General features: G+C 44.0%; 1 protein-coding gene across 2 annotated transcripts; it reads left to right on the plus strand.

Annotated features, from left to right (window-relative positions):
- Nucleotides 1–1,873: 1,873 nt before the first annotated feature.
- HPF1 (histone PARylation factor 1) lies at nucleotides 1,874–20,903 on the plus strand. Of its 2 annotated transcripts, none has more exons than XM_073656320.1 (8): nucleotides 1,874–2,023; nucleotides 2,617–2,830; nucleotides 12,638–12,821; nucleotides 13,951–14,049; nucleotides 14,297–14,447; nucleotides 18,247–18,337; nucleotides 19,740–19,912; nucleotides 20,680–20,903. In XM_073656320.1, exons 1-8 carry the CDS (start codon nucleotides 1,940–1,942, stop codon nucleotides 20,809–20,811), a joined length of 1,128 nt encoding a protein of 375 aa, XP_073512421.1. In that variant the 5' UTR covers nucleotides 1,874–1,939; the 3' UTR covers nucleotides 20,812–20,903. The 2 variants fall into 2 exon arrangements, with proteins under 2 accessions (XP_073512421.1, XP_073512430.1); XM_073656329.1 differs by having other exon boundaries at nucleotides 2,617–2,785.
- Nucleotides 20,904–21,495: the final 592 nt, after the last annotated feature.

The following is a 21,495-nucleotide window of genomic DNA, read 5'->3' on the forward strand; positions in this document are numbered from 1 at the left end:
GGACTGCAATGATGTCGAAATGTGTTTTGGGGGTTAAAGTTCATTTTCTGGGAAATATTGACTTTGCAAGTACAGTAATTGCTGTTAAGCTGATCACTCTTTGACATTTAGGAGTATATGCAAATTGCCATTACAAAAAATGAAGCAGTAAACTTTGGAAAAATTACTATTTGTCTCATTCTCAATACTTTTGGCCATGACTGTATATAAGATTGTTTTATTAGTTAGAAAACTATCTTGAAATGACAATTACTGTATGTAAAAGCTGATTTTAAAAATGCATTGTATATGGATTACACACGCATGTCATACGGATGCTACTTGAGAAAAATCGCATTGTACTTGCATGACACTCGTCCTACTTTTCAGGATCAACATCGGAGCGATTTTGTTTACGCAGATAAGTGCGAGCTCTAAGATAACGTGTAGAAGCACCGTGTGTGTATTATACTGAGTAGAGAAGCAATGTTGGGGTTTCATACGGAGTTTTTTTGCCATGAAAATTTGAAAGCACTTAAGGCTCCATACACATTAGGTATCCTGACTCCCCCATACACAGCCACACTCGTTTGATTGAGCATTTCTATGATCTCTTTGGCGGCAGCCTATCTCTTAGGCCACTATCATTATTTGGTCAGTATTTTTATCAGGAGTGGGTGATAAATGCAGAATTGGTGCATTTTTTTCTATTATACCTTTGATTGTTCCTCACCTGGTCATGGCTCCCACTCCTGAGAAAAAATACTGACCGAATACTGACCAAATACTGATAGTGGGGCCGTGGCCTTAGAGAACAAATGAATTAGCAGTTTGAAATCAGACATATTGGATCCTCATCTCCCCAACATCATCTGTCAGGGAATAGTCGGAAGTCTAGTCAGCCGACATCAATTTTGTGTGTATGGGGGCCTTAATTATTTCTGTGAGGGGCACACAAAGGACTGTGTGGGTTCCTGTCCTACAAAGTTTTGCAGTAGGAGGTGATGTGGTACCATAGCAGTAAATAATATATTCCATGTATATCACATGTTCTTCGGGACATGCTCAATAACGGCAGCGGAGCGCTGATCTTATGGAAACTTGGCTTCTTCCTCACCAGGTGCATTCTGTAAACATATGAAGGAAGAGCTTATAGGGTGCACATGGTGTCACACAGGGGCCATCACTGGCGGCTGTGCCCATGTGTGCTCCAGGCTGTGCCCATGTGCTGGCGGCTGTGCACATGTGCTCTTGCGGCTGTGCTCGAGGCTGTGCCCATGTGCTGGCTGCAGTGCCCAAATGTGATGGGGGCTGTGCCCATGTGCTGGCTGCAGTGCCCAAATGTGATGGGGGCTGTGCCCATGTGTGCAGGGGGCTGTGCCCATGTCCTGGCAGCAGATCCCATGTGTGCTGGCGGCTGTGCCCATGTGTGCTGGTGGCTCCATGAGTGCTGGGGGCTGTGCTCATGTCCAAGCGGCAGATGCCATGTGTGCTGGTGGCTGTGCCAATATGTGTGCTGGCAGCTCCATGTATGCTGGTGGCTGTGCCCATGTCATGGCAGCAGTGCCCATGTGTGCAGGCGGCTCCATGTGTGCAGGCGGCTGTGTCTGGCGTAGTATCATCCCATAGCTCAGGCAGACACTACATAACACGAGTCTATATCACTCTATCGCCCTCTGGTGGCAGCAATGGCTATTAGCAAGGACGAGTATATTGCCGAAGTCATCGGCTCCATGTCCCGTAATAACGCGTCGGATCGACCCCAGGGTCTCTGTGTTGCCACAATATAATGCCACACCATAATACCGCACTGCACACCCGCTCATATATCGGCCTCCACCTCATTGTTATATCCCGTTGCCACAACCAACATGTCTGCCGTCCTACAGCCGTCTGGTATACAAGGACGCAGTGCGTGCTCGCTCCAGATAGAGGCGGGGACACGCAGAGGACGCCAGTGATGACGTCAAGAAAAACAGGCGCGCCAAGAAAAAAGTCTGATATGGCGGGAGGCGGGAAAAGAGCTCCGCAAGCCGAGCAACAGGTGAGGGAGATGCTGCGAGGACAAGTCGTGCCGTAGGACTGTGCGGTAGAGGCAGGCAATGCTGGGACTTGTTGTTCCCTAGCGGCTGGGCAGGGAGGACGTGTGTAGTGTCACTGCTGGATTCCTCAGTTGTGTATATACTGTAAGCAACCAATCAGATCGCAGCTTTTATTTGTCCAGGACGGCTTCTTGAGTGGGCCGGGTGATCTGATTGTATAGGAGCTCCGCTGGCTGCCGTCTGCATCTGGTCCCTGTGCGGGGGACGGGCCCGCGCGGCGCCACCAGGAAACGCACGCGCTGGCCTATTTATCCGTCATCCTAGTGGGGGGCTCCTGGGGAAGCTGCAGCCATTGGTGAGCGCTCTAATCCCTGCAGTAGTTGGGAGCGGGGGGATCCACTCTCGGCCCATCCCCCTGATAGCTGTTGGTTTTGCTGTCAGGGAATGTGTGGGCAGGGGTGGGCTATGTAGTATGCGGAGCATGGTGTAGTGCACAGGGTCATCTGTGTCCAGGGGGGTGTTTTTTCTCCGGATCCCATACTGAGCAGTGCCCCAGCCATGGTTTCCAGCTAATGTCCTATACCTTTACCTGCAGACTCGTGATAAAGTAACAGAAGACGACGTTAAGAAGAGGCGCTCTGACCCCTCCGATGTGCCGCTCCGCCTGCGCCAGGAGGTGGAGACCTTATATAAGCTTCCTATGCCCGATGACTTCTATCAGTTCTGGACATTCTGTGCTGCAATCAGTCCTGATGAGCCCTGTGGTAGGACACCAAGGCATATGGTCATTTATGTGTTTACCTTGTGGGGTAAATGTCGAGAAAGTGTTTCACCATTCACTAATGTGGAAGGAATTCTCTTAATTTTAGCTCCTCTCCCACCCTACGTCTCATTCTTCTGATGCTTAACCTCTTAATGACCATGGGTTTTTCCGTTTGTTTTTTGCTCCCCTTCTTCCCAGAGCCATGACTTTTTATTTTTTTCATCAATATGGCTATGTGAGGGCTTGTTCTTCGTGGGACTAGTTGTACTTTTGAACGACCCCATTGCTTTTACAATATTTTGTACTGGAAAAAATTCCAAGTGCAGTGAAATTGCAAAAAAGTACAATTCCACAATTGTTTTTTTTTTTTTTTTTTTCTGTGTACACTAAATGCTAAAACTGACCTGCTTTTATGATGCTCCAGGTCAGTATGAGTTCGTAGATACCAAACATGTAAAGGTTCTTTTTGTTTTAAGTGGTGAAAAAAAAATCCTAAGTTTGTCAAAGAAAAAATGGTGCAGTTTACCAATCGGATTAATTCTTTTTATAATTTGGTAGATCGGGCAATTCTGAACACCGTGATACCATATATGTGTACTTTTTAAATTTTTTATTTTATTTTGAATGGGGCTAAAGGGGGTGATTTTAATATATATATATATATTTATATTTATTTTTACACTTCTTTCAATAGTCTCCATTGGAGACTAGAAACTGCAATCTTCTAATCTCGTGTTACACATAGCAGTTCGGCAATAACAACCATAGGAGTCTCCTGCAGACTCTGGATTGTCACGCCAGCCCACCGGTGCCCCGCAATCATGTGACACGGGCTCCAATGGGTGGCGCTAAGACACGCATCCAGTTTGCGTTAGTTAAATGCCGCTGTCAGAGATTGACAGCGGCATTTAACTAGTTAACAGCGGCGAGTGGATTGCAATTCCACCCGTGACTGTTAGGGGCATATGACACCTGATCAGATCAGCTGTCATATGGAAAAGGTGCAGGCTCAGCGTTGGAGCCTGCAGTAAAGAGGGGGAGGCGACCTATGTCATTGGTTAAGTGGTTGAAGGGGTTGTCCAGCCTTGGGGTATCCTGGCAGTGTGCCCAATTCACAGCTGAGGTAGGTGCAGGCATCGGAGATGGGGTCAGATACAGTTCGCAGTCTCCCATAGACTGAGGCTACTATATTTGCTTTTAGGCCACATCCCCACTATCAGTATTCGGTCAGTATTTTTTCTCAGGAGTGGGAGACAAAACCAGGAGTGGGTGATAAATGCAGAATTGGTGACTTGTTTCTATTATACTTATTCTCTGATTGTTCCTCACCTGACCAAATACTGATAGTGGGGCCGTGGCCTTACAGAGACATCATGAAATATTAACAAGCTCATGACATCCATTATCCGCTTAGCGCACACTGACATCACAGTTGGTGTGTGCATATATAGACTTGAGTCTGCATATTCCAGCTGTAATATATAGCCAGCATCTGCCGATGGTGCTGATTTAGTTATGATCGAGTATGCTTGTTGCTGTTTGACAGCTTTAATACATGTGAGGAATGCTGGAAAAACAGGCATTCCTCACATGTATTAAAGCTGTCAAACAGTCGCAAATCATGTTCACGGAGCGACGAAAACTTAACCCCCGAGCAGGCCCTGTTGCTGCCATCTTGGTACTGGGCTGACGCTCAGCCGTAGGCTTCATAGACCGCATTTTAGGCTGTATACTGCGGGGCTATGGGGTCGGTATAAAATGGACAGACTCCTATAATATATAATAGGGTACAGTAGTACAATGCAGGATGTGCTGTAAATGTTTTCATAAGAGTTTGGGAAAGTTATGAAATGTTCTATTCCTGATCTAAGGAATCTCAGCTTTTAGTTGAGATGAATCTGTGCTGCACTTTATGTACACGCTCAGTAGTGAGGTAGGGCTGTGGAGTTAGAAGTCAGGCAAATTGAGGAGTCGTGATTTCGCTTACCGACTCCACAGCTCTAGTATACTGCTATACCAATGAATTGCAGGTTAAGGTCCCTTAAAGGGGCAAAAAATTAAGATATGTTTTAAAATAAATAAATCTAAATCGACCACACAATAAAAATGTCAGGATGCCCAACAAAAAAAACAAAGCACTCGCACAGCACCATTGACAGAAAAATCAGTTACTGGTTCCACAAAATGGCAACACAATTATTTTTTTTCTAAAATACATATTTATTGGTCGACCATGACAGCACCACGAGAGAGGGGATCCGCCCACTAAGGACAGGAAACCTACAGGCTTAAAAGGGGACGGCCCTCCCTCTCGCCTCAGTTTGGTTTCCTGTCCTTGATAGAAGGAACCTATTGCAGGCTCGTGGAAGATCTGGATGGCGACGGCTGTCGAGCAGCGCCCCTATCTGGTATCTGCAGCTCCAGCGCTCTGCCAATGCGAGTGCACCCCTATCTGGGAAAGGCTCAGCATTTCTTTGCACCGGATATGCAGGGGAGCTGCCCCCCTGTCTGGGATGGCAGCCCCTTTATCTTCTTCAGCCAGTTGCGCCTTCTATGGAAGTGTCTGCCCTTTTTGGGATCCGGAGTGCAGTGGGACAGCGCCCCTATCTGGGGTGACAAGCCCACCATCACCCTGGAGATGCGAGTTGCGTGGGATATTGTCCTCATCGACACCCGGCGGAGGTCGGTGCGCCGGGCCCGAGGTATCTGCGACCCTCCACCCCGACCCGGAGCGGGCCATGGGAGGATTACGCCCCGTTCTGAGGTAGCGGGACATCGTTGTGAGTGGGGCTTACCTGGGAGCGCCGGCGGTGTAGGATGCTTCCTTGCTCGAACGCGCACTTCCGGCTTCCTGTAAGTTGCGGCCCGATGACGTCACTGTGCCTCGAGGGGATAATGTGACCGGAACTCGGAAGGTTACCGGCATCAGTATGTGAGTGCGGTATTAACCGCGGTGTAGGCGTCCCTGGATTGTTGATTAGATCTGGTGCGGAGGGGTGGATCAAGGCCTATTTAACTGGCCAGGCACCACGGTTCAGGGCTTCCCAGCTTCATTCTCCCTACCATGGAGTCTGATAGGGAACAGCAGCAGCAGCTACTGCAGCAGCAAGTTGAGCAGCCGCCATCTCCACCATCTCAGCGGCTGTTTGGGGAGCCCCAAAAAGTGCATCGCCCGCGTGGTTCTGGTAATGCCCGGTCCTCAGGAAAGCGACGTTCGGCGTCTAGGTCCAGTCATCATGGCTCCGGCAGGAATGACGATCCCCCGGCTGAGAAGGGTCCTTCCTCCAAATCGGTACCAGCCTTTTTTGAGCCACCTGGGTAAGTGATCTTTGAGAAAGTTCACTTAAGTAATGAAGTATCCCTTCTCCCCTTCTAATTTTAATAGGGGAAGAAGTGTACCTCCAAGGCCAATCATATTCAGTGTGCATTATGTGACTGCGTCCTTCCTGACTCATACCCTAAAAAGTTATGTCAGTCTTGTATAAATCAAACGCTGGCAGAGGAGGCCCCTAGTCTAACATTGGGATTAAAAACCTTGGTCAAATCCGAAATTAATAAAATCCTCTCCAAAAAAACTAAAGGAAAGGTGGACACAGACTGAAGTCTCCCTAGTCCCGGATGACCCCCTGTCCTCAGCTTATGAGTCGGACTCAGACGACGCAGCCTCTTCCTCATCCACTTCCTCAGATAGTGGTGTGGGTCAGAATTGTTTTCCCCTTAGCGAAGTCGATGGTTTAATTAAGATGGTTCGGTCGACCATGGGTATTACAGATGCCAGACCGAAAAAATCCGTCCAGAATGTTATGTTCAGGGGGCAGGGACAAAGAAAGAGAAGAAGCTTTCCCTTTAACGAAAAAATTCAGGACTTGATTCGTAGTGAATGGAAAAAGCCAGAGAGAAAAGGTACTCTGCCTCCGTTCTTCAAAAGAAAATACCCCTTTGAAGAATCAGCTGCTTCCTCCTGGGAGAAAGCCCCCAGAATAGATGTGGCTATTGCTAAGGCATCTAAATGTTCCTCTCTCCCCTTTGACGATATGGGGGCTCTTAAGGACCCCTTGGATAGTAAGGCTGACACCTTCCTCAAGGGGACCTGGGAAACATCTGCAGGGGCCTTAAAACCCCCGGTGACCGCTACTTGTACCGCCAGGTCCCTAATGATATGGCTGGACCAACTTGAATCCCATCTAAAAAATAACACCCCCAGGAAGGAAATTTTAGCAGATATGTCACTTCTACAGGGGGCAACTGCTTTCCTGGCAGACGCCTCTGCGGATTCTGTCAGATTGGCAGCGAGGTCAGCCGCCATGTCCAACTCAGCCCGTAGAGCCTTGAGGCTGGAATGTTGGCCGGGGGATATTCAAGCAAGAACGAGACTCTGCACTATTCCTTGTGAAGGAGAGCATCTTTTTGGGACGGTCCTGGATGAGCTTCTGGATAAAGCGAGTGACAAAAATAAAGGTTTCCCTAGCTTGTCTATCCCCACGTATAAACGTCCTTTCCATAGGAGAAGGTTTCTACGGAAAAGACACCAGAAGGGTCAGGAGAAGTGGGAAGACCGCAGACCGAAAGATAAAGGGCTCCTGTTCGGCTCTTCTTCTAACCAAGGCCCCCGGAAACCGAGTCAATGACTCCCAGCCCAGGTAGGGGGGAGGCTGTTGGGCTTCTTACCTGCCTGGACAAAAATTTCTTCTAGTAACTGAATCCTTGGTCTGGTAGGTTCCGGTCTGAGATTCGAGTTTCGGCAGATTCCTCGTGGGAGAGTCATCTTGACCCCCAAACCGTTCCTCAGCACTTGAGCAAAGGGCCCTACAAGTGGAAGTCCTGAACTTGGTCCATAAAGCGGTCCTAGTAGAAGTCCCGACAGCAGAAAGGGGACTAGGATTCTGCTCGCCTCTTTTTGATTGCTAAGCCTGATGGGTCTTTTAGGTGCATCATTAACCTTAAAGCCCTTAATAAATTTGTTAGTTCCCACCTTTAAGATGGAATCCATCAAATCTACAATAAAGTTACTTTTTTCAGGCTGTTACATGGTAGTGTTAGACCTAAAAGATGCCTGTTACCATGTACCTATACATATGGACTTCCAGAAATACCTTAGGGTGGCCTTGATCATAGATGACGAAATTAAACATTTCCAGTTTAGAGCCTTACCGTTCGGTCTGGCCATAGCCACCAGGGTATTTACTAAGGTTATAGCGGAAGTTATGGCTCATGTTAGGGAACATGATATTTTGATTATCCCTTACCTCGATGATTTTTTGATAGTTGGAGACTCTGCCTCCCAATGTGAAAATCATCTTAATTTGGTATCCTCCATCTTGGAAAGTCTGGGTTGGATCCTAAATCTAGAGAAGTCCAGAGTAGTGCCTTCAAATATGTTTCCTCCCGGAAGCCAAAAAAACAAAAGGTTAAAATTCTGGTAGAGAGAGCATTATCAAACCCGGTCATTTCCCTTAGAGCTGCGATGTCCTTGTTGGGTACCCTGTCATCTTGCCTTCCTGGGGTTATGTGGGCACAATACCACTCCAGGGTTTTACAATGGGACGTTCTGCATAATGAGGTTGTGTTAAATGGGCACTTAGAAGGACGGATGTCCTTGTCTCCCCGATCTGTTGAGTCCTTGCAATGGTGGGTGAACATGGCAAACCTGTCTCGAGGAGTTCCCTGGGTGTTTAAAGTCACTAAAATAATTACAACTGATGCAAGCTTCCATGGATGGGGGGCTCATCTTGGGGATATGGTTGCCCAGGGGTCCTGGTCAGACGCTGAGAAAAGTCTTTTCTCCAACACTAAGGAACTGCTAGCAGTTGATAAGGCGATTATTCATTTCTTGCCTTTTCTTCATAATAAGAACGTTTAAAATCCTTTCAGATAATAGGTGGCTTACGTGAACCATCAGCAGGGTACTCGTGCTGGATCACTAATGAAAGTGGCGGATCATCTTTTTCAGATTTCGGAATGTCCTCTCCTTTCCTTAACGGCCCTCTACATCAAAGGAAAAGAAAATGTAAAAGCAGACTTCTTAAGCTGTTTTTCTCTGAGGCAGGGCGAATGGGAACTAAAGCAGGATATTTTTTCCCAAATAGTCCGAAAATGGGGTCTTCCGGTGGTAGATCTTTGCCACAAGGTTAAATCGAAAGACAAAGCTCTTTCGCTCCCTAAATCCTAGAGAACCCCCTGGCAGTAGACGCTCTCCAAATAACTTGGAATTTCAGTCTGGCCTACGCCTTCCCACCATTGAATCTCCTTCCCATGGTTCTAAGAAAAATCAGAGCGGACAAGGCGAGGGTCCTCCTGATCGCCCCCTTTTGGCCCAAGAGACCCTGGTTCTCATGCCTGAGGAACATGTCCATCTCCGATCCTTGGGTCCTACCCAAAATTCGGGATCTCCTCAGCCAGGGTCCAATAGTCCATCCTCAAGCTCCCGCCCTCCACTTGACGGTGTGGAATTTGAGAGGTCCCTGTTAGAACGCAAAGGATTCTCCTGAGGTCTAGTGACTACACTAATGCATAGTAGAAAACCGGTCACTACCAGGATTTACGCTACAATTTGGAAAAAAATTTTATCTTTCTCTTGTTCTACAGTTGGTGAGGGGGCACCAATTGGTAAAATTTTAGAATTTTTACAGAAGGGCCTCGAGTTGGGGTTGGCAACAAGCTCCCTTAAAGTCCAAGTCTCTGCATTAGGTGCCCTATTTAACTGTGACTTGGAAGGAAATTATTGGGTTTCTCGCTTCATCAAAGCTGTGTTTAGATCCAGGCCAGTTATCAAAAGCAATTTAGTGCCCTGGGATCTAAATTTAGTTCTGAAGGCATTAACTGGTTCACCCTTTGAGCCGATAGACTTAAGGGATGCTGAATCTATCTCCCTTAAAACAGCGCTTCTAATAGCCCTAACATCAGCTAGAAGGGTTAGTGATATTCAGGCTCTGTCTTCAGCCCCACCTTTCATTCAGATCCTGGACAATAGGATAATTCTTAGAACGGACCCAGCATACCTCCCTAAAGTAGCTTCCCGTTTCCATAGACTCCAAGAAATAATACTACCCTCATTCTGTCCGAATCCAATTAACCAAAAAGAGGCAGAGTTCCATACCTTAGATGTAAGGAGGTGTGTGATTAGGTACCTTTCGGTCACCCAGGCTTTCAGGAAAGATAGTTCCTTGTTTATCTCCTACCAAGGGGTCTCGATGGAGGACATATGTAAGGCAGCTACCTGGTCTTCTCCATCTACCTTCTATAGGCACTATAGACTGGATTTGGGTGTTTCATCTGACCTCACATTTGGGAGAAGGGTGCTCCAGGCAGTGGTCCCTCCCTAGACTTTTTTCATCTCTGCAATTCTCTCGTGGTGCTGTCATGGTCGACCGATAGTCATAAGTTACTTACCGGTAACGGGATTTTTCGGAGACCATGACAGTACCCTTATATTCCCTCCCTTCACCTTTTATGGGAGCACTTCTAGTCTATTATTTGCAATCTGTTCTCACTTACTGGTGGTGTATAAAAATATTCTTTTTATGATTGTGATGCTATGTATACTAACCTGGCGGTCCTCTCAATGCTCTGTAATCCAAACTGAGGCGAGAGGGAGGGCCCCCCCCTTTTAAGCCTGTAGGTTTCCTGTCCTCTGTGGGAGGATCCCCTCTCTCGTGGTGCTGTCATGGTCTCCGAAAAATCCCGTTACCAGTAAGTAACTTGTGACTATTTCGTTGTTGTTTTTCAGCTTTTGTTTTTATGGCAGTAAAAGTGACCCAGCAATATGATCCTCCAGGTCAGTACAATTACAGTGACCAGGTCAATCTTGCTGCCGTAAAAACAAAACCCAAAAAACTGGTGTAATTTTTAGTGTATGATATAGTAAAATGAATGGTGTCACTCAAAACTATAACTCGTCCTGCAAAAAAGCAAGACCTCATTCGGCTTTATTGATGGCAAAAAAATATTTAGATTTGAGAGTCCTCAGTGGTTGATGCCATCTTTTCAGTTAGCCATTAAAAGGTAACAAGTTGCAAGCTTTTGAGACTACTCAGGCCTCTTCATCAGGCATAGTCTAACACGAAATCTGAAGAGACACATTTATACACAATAGGACACAGAAATAATGCAATAATGAGACAGGGGACGGAAAGCGGAGCTATTACTATGGGAGAGAGAAACAGTTCTGGCTATAAATATTTTAGCAGTTAATAGATAAGGAGTGTAAAAGTTTTATTGTCCCGTGACTTGGTCCAGGGTTGTGACGACCTCACAAGTCTAATGAGCACATTCCTTAGTTGATGTAGAATGACATAAATCCATGCGACACATTCATTCCTGCTCTGAAGGTGTCAAAGGTCACCATTAGTTTATATTCCTAGACTCTTCTTTCTTGCTAAGATTTGAAGTTACCTTTTAATACCAGTAATTTCATGTCTTTGATGCTGTGATCAGGGGAACAAAAATGCATGGCTACAGGTAGATCTATTATTTTTTTCCTTTTATTGTGTGGCGATGATTCATCCTTGTCCTAAGTTTTTGCCCTGTCTCCCCTACATACGGACCCCCAGCTGAACATTTGGTGCATATAATAAAGTACACTACATTAGATGTGATACAGCTGAAAGTACCTGGGATCTTGTAGTCTTGGTGTGAATTGGGGATCTTTATCTTGTCTGTGGTCATTATAAATGGACAGGTTTTACATTTTTTTTTTTTTCTGGTTGCAAGGAAAGGTTCCTATAGCTGGTGGAGAGGACAGGGAGCTTCTGACAATGATGCTTCTTAGATTTGGGGGCTGCCTGAAACACAGAAGTGGGGGTCTGGAAATATGGATTGTAATCGGGCACCTTTTTGTAGTAAGGGTTGTAGTTTCCGTGCAGCTCTCCTTAGCGCCTCCAGATTTGCCTACTAGAGGCACCCAGTTGCTTTCTTGTTTAGTCTTGTAATGTAGGAGATGGTTCCTTGATGTTCTGGTGGCTCTTGTAATCTGGTTCTCAATTGTTCTTGGATGGTAGCCCTGATTGAAAAAATAGTTATGGCCCTTGGAAGAAGTGGAGGGGGAAAAAAAACTCCCAAGTGAAGAAATGGTGTCTGTCTCCTATTCATAGTTAGTTACCATAAATTATGGCATTAAATATAAAGACCCCTGACTCATCAAGATTGGCATGAACAATGGTGGTCTTGATGAGGGGGCATGGTGGAGTGAGTGACGCCTGATTCATTAGAGGTTTGTGTCTCTTAGGCTGCGTGCCCACGATCCGTAATAGCGTTTTGGATGCAGCTTAACTGCGCTGCGTCCAAAACGCTGCGTTGCATAGTGGATGGGATTTACAGAAATCCCATGCCCACTGTGCTTCTCTTTGACGCAGCGTAAACTCACCGGCAGCGCAGGTTTACGAGCCGCAGCATGATAATTTCTGTTGCAGAGACGTTCCATAAACACATGCGGATTTACATGCGTGACGGGACGCAGCGTCCAAAACTCTGCTATAGCCTGATTGTGGGCGCATAGCCTTAATGAATTGGAGCGTCTGACAAATAGCGTGTGCCTCGCCGCAAGTCAGGGACTGGAGTAAGATTTCTGGTACAAGGTACGCCACAACTTGTCATGAATTAGACATTTTTGAGTGGCTTGGAATACATAAAGTTGTAAAATTTTTGCACAACTCAGTGTTGTGCAACAGTTCTGCGTTTTGTTTTTTCGCGACAGAAATTTGAATCTCGGCCATAAAGTAAAATTGTGTAAATATGATACAAAAATGTTAGTGCATACAGATTTGGTCCCTCGAAATGTGTTAAAGGAGTATTTGTATTACACCATTATCAGTACCGCCATTACTTATAATTCTACCTTTTTTTTCTTTTACCTCAGATGCCCTGAACTCCAGCCTTGGCCTCCAGCTTGTCGGCCCATATGATATTCTCTCCAGCAAACACAAAGGGGCAAAGTCTGATATTAATTACAATTTGCACTGGAGGTACTTCTACGACCCCCCTGAGTTCCAGACCATCATCGTAGGGGACAACAAGACCCAATATCACATTGGCTATTACAGGTGAGTAGTAAACTTCTATAATTGAACTGAAAGCACCCTGTACCCAGGTTATATTCTAATTAATGGATTCATTCAGTATTCTTGGCAAATGTTTGTATGGTCTATTAACTCTCCATGCGTCAGTGTTCTGTAGACGCTGCTAGTTGGTAGAGGAGGCTGCTTGCATCTTACATTTGTGAAAATACAAGTCACAGCCCGTGGAGATCTGGGCATGATGGGAGCTGTAGTATACCGAGCTTTAGTGCCACAGGATGCTGACCACTGGGGTTAGATATTTTAAAATCCATAAATGTGTATATAATATGTATATTTAAGAAAAAAAAAAAAACCTTGTACTTGCATGAAGAGTCATACTGCTGGGTAACTTTTACTGTAAAAAGGGGGCATTTAGTGTGTTGTTTTTTTCTCACTATTTTACTACAAAGAGTCGGGGAAAAATGCAATTTCTGGTAAAGGTGAATGTTGTCATTCCAAACTACAACTGAGCCTGCCAAAAGCAAGCCCTTATACAGTTATGTTGATAAATGAACACAATAAAGTTATGGCTCTTGGAAGAAGTAAAAAAGGGGCAAAAATGGGACTTTCCTGGTTACAAAGGGATTAAAGGGGCTGTCTTAAGTTCCTAAGTGCGCAAGATTGCAGAGTGCTTGTCAAAACAAGCTTTTTTGCAGTTCATCTCTTATTGAAAATCCTATGTTTTGAGAACAAAGGGATTTTTAATGTTCTAGTGTTCAGTTTACTAGCCACTCTGCAGTCCCAGCCTGGCCGGTTACCCCAGGGATGGAGTGCGTTACGGTAGTAGGTTATATGCCTTACAGTCAGCTTGCGCTGCTGCCCAGCTGGATCAGTAGATGTGACGAGCCTCTGTCCCCTGCACTTCTGCCATGCTGCTGAAGCACAGCTGCCTTTATCAGTCTGGGAAAGAGCACAATTTACACCAGCAGAGTGACCATGACACTGTCCAGTCAGTTTTCAGGAGCGTGCCGCCCCATGGAAGCAGTGTGCTCCTGAAGCTACATCATGAGACCCCTTTATCGTATAACAGGAGGGATTTCATCCTGCACCATGGACACAATTTGATTTTAGATTTAAACCATACTGTGTATGTGAAGTCCGTGTCTCATTGCAGAGACTGTCCAGAAGAATTGCCTGTTTTCCTGGGCTCGAATGATGCTGTCAAAGGCTGTCTGATCACTGCGACTGGGGATAATGTGTTCTCTGCTGTCAAGTAAGTGTCCACCACTATTATTCATTGGTTACAAAGCTAAATATATCTTCTGCATTTATCTTGTAGACCACTAAGAATCCCCCCCCCCCCCCTCTTTTTTTTTTTTTTTTTTTTTTTAATTCATAGAAACAGAAAAACTTGTATTAGTATGTAACCAAAAACCCTTTCCATTCTGCACACAACATGGTCATATTATCTCTGATGCATTATGGAATCTATATAAAAAAAAATGCCTTTTATTACGCAGACTATTTGCAGTGAAGAAGCTGAAGGAAATTTCTGATAAAAAGACCGCAAACCTCGTGAAAGATTTGGTGGCGAAACTAACAGCGGCAGCAAGTGATCTTGGGTACTCCCTGGAACAGAAAACTGCATCCATGAAACGGAGAGACAAGAAGGTTGGTGTTCTATTTTTTTATTTATTTTTTTTAAACTATAAGGGATGGTCATTATGGCTGATTATAAGATTGCATCATGATGGACGCATCCTATGACGCACTCTCCTTCTCACTTGACCAAAGGAGCCAATGGGAGGGTTCTGCAGTTTTTAGACTTTGAACAGAGCAGGCATTGCTTCTGCAGCTACCTGCACTGGACCCTCAGGGCTGCTGGTAGGGGAGTATGCCTCCAGTTTATTTTAAGAGCACCCATGCCATTTTAAAAAGAGGAAAAAAAAATCTGTGTTGGACAATGCCTTTAAGCAATGGATTTCTTTAACCCCTTTCTATGTTTGTTTTTATTTTTTCTTCCCCTTTTTCCAAGAGCCATAACTTTTTTTTTTTTTTTTTTTTTTTTTTTTTTTAAATCCACATAGCCATGGCTTGTTTTTTAGCAGGATGTGTTGTACTTTTGAATGACCTCATTTATTTTATCAAGTGATGCACTGGAAAGTGGGGTAAAAAAAATTCCAAGCGTGTTGAAATTGCAAAAAAAAAGTGCTCTTCCTAAATTTACTTACAATGTTCACTATACGGTAAAACGGACCTAACAATAAGATTCTTCAGGTCTCTGCTGCAATCTATTGAGATCTTGAATCTTCAGATTGTATATAAGATCTCAAAACAATATTCAAAAAGCATATACAGTACATGTTGGCAGAAGATATGTATCAGTCAAAATCTCCCCATTTGTAATAGAGTAGAATACAGTGGATTATGAATCATAAGCCTATATTTTAGGTGCGGAGCAACCAAAAACACCACAGACGAAAAATTTTTATTATCATCAGGGCTGTGGAGTCGGTAAGCCAAACCTTCGACTCCTCAATTTCCATGACACCGACTCCAAGACTCCGACTCCCTCATACACGGCTCATGTTTAAGTGATGAATTCATTGTAGCACAGATTCATCTCCGCTAAAAGTCTAGACCCTTAGATCAGGAATAGGACAGACATTTATAGGACATTTCATAACTTTTCCCAAATTCTTAAGGAAACATTTCCAGCACATCCTGCATTGAACTACTGTACCCAATTATATATTTTAGGAGTCAGTCCATTTTATACCAACTCCGACTCCTCCAAAATGGACACTCCACAGCCCTGATTATCATATAATAAAAAGTGTTGTTTAAATACACATACAATGTGTCCAGCAACTGCAGAGGTGACACAAAAGAGGATATAGCAAGTGTAAACTGGTTATATGGCCCACACTATAATTGTATGCCTATCAGGATCTTGCTAAAAAGTAATGCATGATCTCAAAATGAGATCAAAAGAACGCAACTATACAAATGTAAGGCTCTAAATGTACCATCTATATCACCATATAATAAGAATGTAATCACCTAATCAGATACTGATACCATCAGAGCCTATATGTATCGTCATATCGTATAACGTACCACCATCTGGTCAAAAGTATGAGCATGATGTAAAAATGAACCTATATTCGTGTTCAATAGTGCGGGCCACCACCAACGCCCTGACGCGCGTTTTGCACTTCCTGCTTTCGCAAGGGTACATTTTAGAGCCTTACATTTGTTTGGTTGCGTTCTTTTGAGATCATGCATTACTTTTTGGTAAGATCCTGCTAGGCATACTACTGCTATATCTTTTGTCACCTCTGCAGTTGATACATTGTATGTGTATTTAAACAACACTTTTTATAAATGATATTAATAAAGATTATTAGTTTTATGGGGTTTTTTTGTCGGTGTTTTTTGGTTGTTCCGCATCCAAAATATAGGCTTATGTACACTGCTCAAAAAAAAATAAAGGGAACACTTAACAATAGAATTATAACTCCAAGTAAATCAAACTTCTGTGAAATCAAACTGTCAATCAGTGTTGCTTCCTAAGTGGACAATCAATTTCACATGCTGTTGTGCAAATCGAATAGACAATAGATGGAAATTATTGGCAATCATCAAGACACACTCAAAAAGGAGTGGTTCTGCAGGTGGGAACCACAGACCACATCTCGGTACCAATGCTTTCTGGCTGATGTTTTGGTCACTTTTGAATGTTGGTTGTGCTTTCACACTCGTGGTAGCATGAGACGGACTCTACAACCCACAGAAGTTGCTCAGGTAGTGCAGCTCATTCAGGATGGCACATCAATGCGAGCTGTGGCAAGAAGTTTTGCTGTGTCTGTCAGCGTAGTGTCCAGAGGCTGGAGGTGTTACCAGGAGACAGGCCAGTACACCAGGAGACGTGGAGGGGGTTGTAGGAGGGCACCAGCCCAGCAACAGTACTGCTACCTCCACCTTTGTGCAAGGAGGAACAGGAGGAGCACTGCCAGAGCCCGGCAAAATGACCTCCAGCAGGCCACAAATGTGCATGTGTCTGCACAAACGGTTAGAAACCGACTCCATGAGGGTGGTATGAGGGCCCGATGTCCACAGATGGGGGTTGTGCTCACAGCCCAACACCGTGCAGGATGCTTGGCATTTGCCACAGAACACCAGGATTGGCAAAGTCGCCACTGGGGCCCTGTGCTCTTCACAGATGAAAGCAGGTTCACACTGAGCACACTTGTCTGGAGACACCGTAGAGAGCGATCTGCTGCCTGCAACATCCTTCAGCATGACCGGTTTGGCAGTGGGTCAGTAATGATTTGGTAAGGCATTTCTTTGGAGGGCCGCACAGCCCTCCATGTGCTCTCCAGAGGTAGCCTGACTGCCATTAGGTACCGAGATGAGATCCTCAGACCCCTTGTGAGACCATATGCTGGTGCGGTTGGCCCTGGGTTCCTCCTAGCAGGACAATGCCAGACCTCATGTGGCTGGAGTGTGTCAGCAGTTCCTGCAAGATGAAGGCATTGAAGCTATGGACTGGCCCGCCCGTTCCCCAGACCTGAATCCGATTGAGCACATCTGGGACATCATGTCTCGCTCCATCCACCAATGTCACGTTGCACTACAGACTGTCCAGGAGTTGGCGGATGCTTTAGTCCAGGTCTGGGAGGAGATCCCACAGGAGACCATCCGCAACCTCATCAGGAGCATGCCCAGGCATTGTAGGGAGGTCATACAGGCACGTGGAGGCCACACACAATACTGAGCCTCATTTTGACTTGTTTTAAGGACATTACATCAAAGTTGGATCAGCCTGTAGTGTTTTTCCACCTCCTGCCTGTTTACACCCTGTGCCACAGTTTTTGTATACAATCCAGAGAAACTCCACCATAATAAACAGAGCCAAGCTCCTTATCCCCCTTCACTACATCTGACTGCATCCCGCCACTAAATTGAAGTATTTCCATAAACCCACATCAGCGTTTAAACAAGCACTAACTTATTTCCCCCCCCCCCCCATAAACCTGTGTAAATGTTACTCGGCCATCATGGTCTTCCCTGGTATCCAGTGCCAGTGTTCCCCTCCTCTGAGTCACGATGACTCCTCTCCAGATCACTCTATGCGTGAACTGGAAGTCTTTTACAATGTAAGCCTACAGAGCCTTGTTCAGATGCTCCGTAGACTTACATTGTAAAAACATGATCAATGGATGTGGATGGTGTGTGATGGTGTCTCAGGTTATATATAACAATATGTTAAGGAGTAAAGCTGTATACACGTAACTACAATTACAAACAGCCCTTTTAGAGGCAAACAGAATGCTGCCGTGACCCTCAATGAAAATGAGGGACCACTGGCCTAAAAAATATATATATATTTATTTAAATTGCCATTGATGTATTCCGTTTTTCAGTGAAGGTGGGCATCTGATGTCTCACTTATTATTTGTATCAGGTGGTGACTAAATCATTCCACGGTGCTGGTTTGGTTGTCCCTGTGGATAAGAAAACTGATGTTGGATACAGAGAATTGCCTGAAACGGATGGTAAGTGGAGTCTATTTTTCTTTTTGAGAGCTTCACTAGAATCTAGTTTGAGATGGTCCTTTAAAACAAGTTGGCACATGGAAACAGCTGCTCCATTGTGAAATGTGTGCTTTACAACATGACTGACTCAAAACTTAGACCCATTCAATGTCCGTGTTCATAAAACAGGTTCTCCCACAAACAAAAGTTAATTTTAATCAATAGATCTTGGAATAATAATAATTTCCCCAATTGGATGTGTTTTAAATAAAATGTTCCTGCGCTGAGATAATCTTATACATGTGCCCCTGATGTGTACTGTGTAATGGCTGTGTCTGACCGTACAGGAACATGGTCTGATCATACCACAGCTCCTGGGCAGGGGAGGAAGCAAAAGAGTATACAGACATTACAGCACGGGATCACAAATGATTCTTTCTGTGAGGTAAAACATTTTCCTGCCTGTTTTTAAACAATGTATTACCAAAAAAAAAATAATAATTTTTTTAATTTGATCCCATACTGTAATACCGGTATAGTTTTTTCCTGCCAAGGAGCTGTGGTATGATCAGACCATGTCCCTGCACGGTCAGACACAGCCATTACACTGTACGGGCACATTTATAAGATTATTTCAGCACAGGAACATTTTATTTAAAGACATCCAATTGTGTAATTTATTATTCTTTTAAGATCTGTTGATTTAAAATGTATTTTTGTTCGTGGGAAAACCCATTTGATGGGATAATCCGACACAGCACACTTCCATATCATGTCAGCAAAGCTTCCGATGTCACTTCCACAGGTATCTGCTGGCTCAAGTGCACAACTGGGAATTATCACATACCTTTCTGTTATGAGTAGGACAGATGCAATATACCTGCTGCTTTTGCACGCAGATATCTATAGATGTGACATTGCCATTCCTTGTCACCTCGTGATGGGAGGAGAGAAACTTTTCCCCCTTTAACCACTTAACTATTAATCATGTAATCTTCACCTATGGTTGCCATACAGGCATTTAGTGCAATAAGCTATTCAATCTGCTTAAAGGGGTTATCCAACCTAGTGCAACTTTTTGGCAAGTACTACAGCTTGTTGAACTCTAGCAGTGTGTAATATGCACATAGTTAAGATTCATCTCTACTTGCTGGTTTGAGCGGTCATCCAATGACCAAAAGTATGAAATAGATCATTGAGAGAAACAGATGAGAAGCTAGTCGACCCGTTACTGCAACTACATACTTGGGGTCATGGGATGACCACTGAAACTGGTAAGTGGAGCCAGATCCTAATTGTTTGCCTATTACAAAATGTTACGATTTGGCAAGCTACAGTGCTTGTCTACAATTTGCACTGGGCTGGACAACCCCTTTATTATAAGGGTTAGATGTAGTGAATCATTTATTTTTATTGCTTAAAGGAAACCTAAAGAAGATTTGTAAAGCCATAGTAGAAGCCACTGATGATGAGAAGCGAATGAAAGCTTTTGCTCCCATTCAGGAAATGATCACGTTTGTTCAGTTTGCAAATGATGAGTGTGATTATGGCATGGGATACGAGTTGGGAATAGACCTGTTTTGTTACGGATCACATGTAAGTAAGGAAACTCTACACAATTTGTTTTGGTTTTGTTTTTTTTAGGAACGCTGGTGTAGATTTACTAAGTTAAATGCCTGAGGATCAATATGTGCCAAAAATCTGTTTAATGTGTCTTGCACCACATTTTTGTGTTTGTTCCACAAGGAGGCATGGCTTAATATCAAGGAATGTTGGCACAAAGTAAGCCGACTAATCGGTGGTGTTAACGTTGACAAATTTGAAACTTTAGACTGTCTACTCCAACACCATGAACCTACTTGATCTTTCGTATTTTAAGGCTGTCTAGTATAAATTTACACGGTCATAAGAAAAATTAAGTAATTTTAGTAAATCTTCCCCACTAGAAATTAACCTTAAATACAGGAATTCATAACCGCTAAATTATAGATTAATCTGTTCTCGTACATTGTGTGTTCAGAATTGTCGGGACTTGAATACAAGCGAACAAAGATCTGCACAAGTGGCCACCTCTTCTCTGACAGCGGCACGCGATAGGGTCCATTCTTCATAGATGCAGGTCCACCTCTGGGACTTGTCCACTTTAATTTATTGGATGTGCCATAAATGTAATGAGCTGGTAATACCCAGCCCATGTTTAAAAAAAAAAAAAAGTGTGCTGCTTCTCCTAGGTAAAATTAATATTCTGTCATATACAAAATGGTCTAAAATTTCATAGAACATAATAAGCACTGATGGGCTGTTACTACTTTATTGCCACAATGTGACTTTCAAAGTCCTAATTTTCTTGTTTTATTTTTCAGTACTTTCACAAAGTTGCCGGCCAACTTTTGCCCCTTGCATACAAGCTTCTGAAACGGGATTTATTTGCAGAAGTAATTGAATCTCATCTGGCAAACCGAAGCAAAGACCATGTCAACCATCTAGCCACATAATCCAGATCACCGTTAATGTTACATATTTGTTGTGTTCTCATGCATTATACTATAAAATAGTTTTGTAATAAAATTGTCATCTTGTGTCTGAAGTCTCGAGTGTAATGATTCAGTGACACGCTGACATGAGAAGCGAGTGTACTGCTGGGAGATTACTACTTGCAAGGCAACTGGCCTAAAAATTTAGGAGTTAAATTTTTTTTTTTTTTTTTTTTTTTTAGTGACCAAATTAAAAATTAATAGCATTTACAATAACATGCGGTCTGACCATTGGTATTATGTACACTGGGATGGTAGACTGTTTTCTACAGGTTACACACAGACTGCATATGATGTATACAAAATTACATGCAATAAACAAGTTATTCCTAATATTAAAGCTGTGATGCCTGTCTATTAGAAGCTGGAAAGTGTAGGATCAGAGTAATTATGACAAGGGCCAGTGATGGCTAGGTAAGTGGGTCACAGAATCTCCAAAGCAGCAGGTCTTCTGGGGGTGTTCTCAGTATTCCAAAAGTCGTTTAAAGGGAATGTCACCCCCTGGGACTTTTCAGACCGCTAATATGGCCATACAATGATGATAGAAATGTGAATCTATACTTGCCTGTATAACCCATATTAGCAGTCTGGTTTCTGTGTAATATCTTTTTTATTAAATGATTTCTGCTAAGCTTGGCTCCCCAG

The sequence above is a fragment of the Phyllobates terribilis genome, unplaced genomic scaffold (assembly GCF_046119375.1).
Source record: "Phyllobates terribilis strain yellow unplaced genomic scaffold, ASM4611937v1 Scaffold_1__5_contigs__length_1240528914, whole genome shotgun sequence".
NCBI lineage: Eukaryota > Metazoa > Chordata > Amphibia > Anura > Dendrobatidae > Phyllobates > Phyllobates terribilis.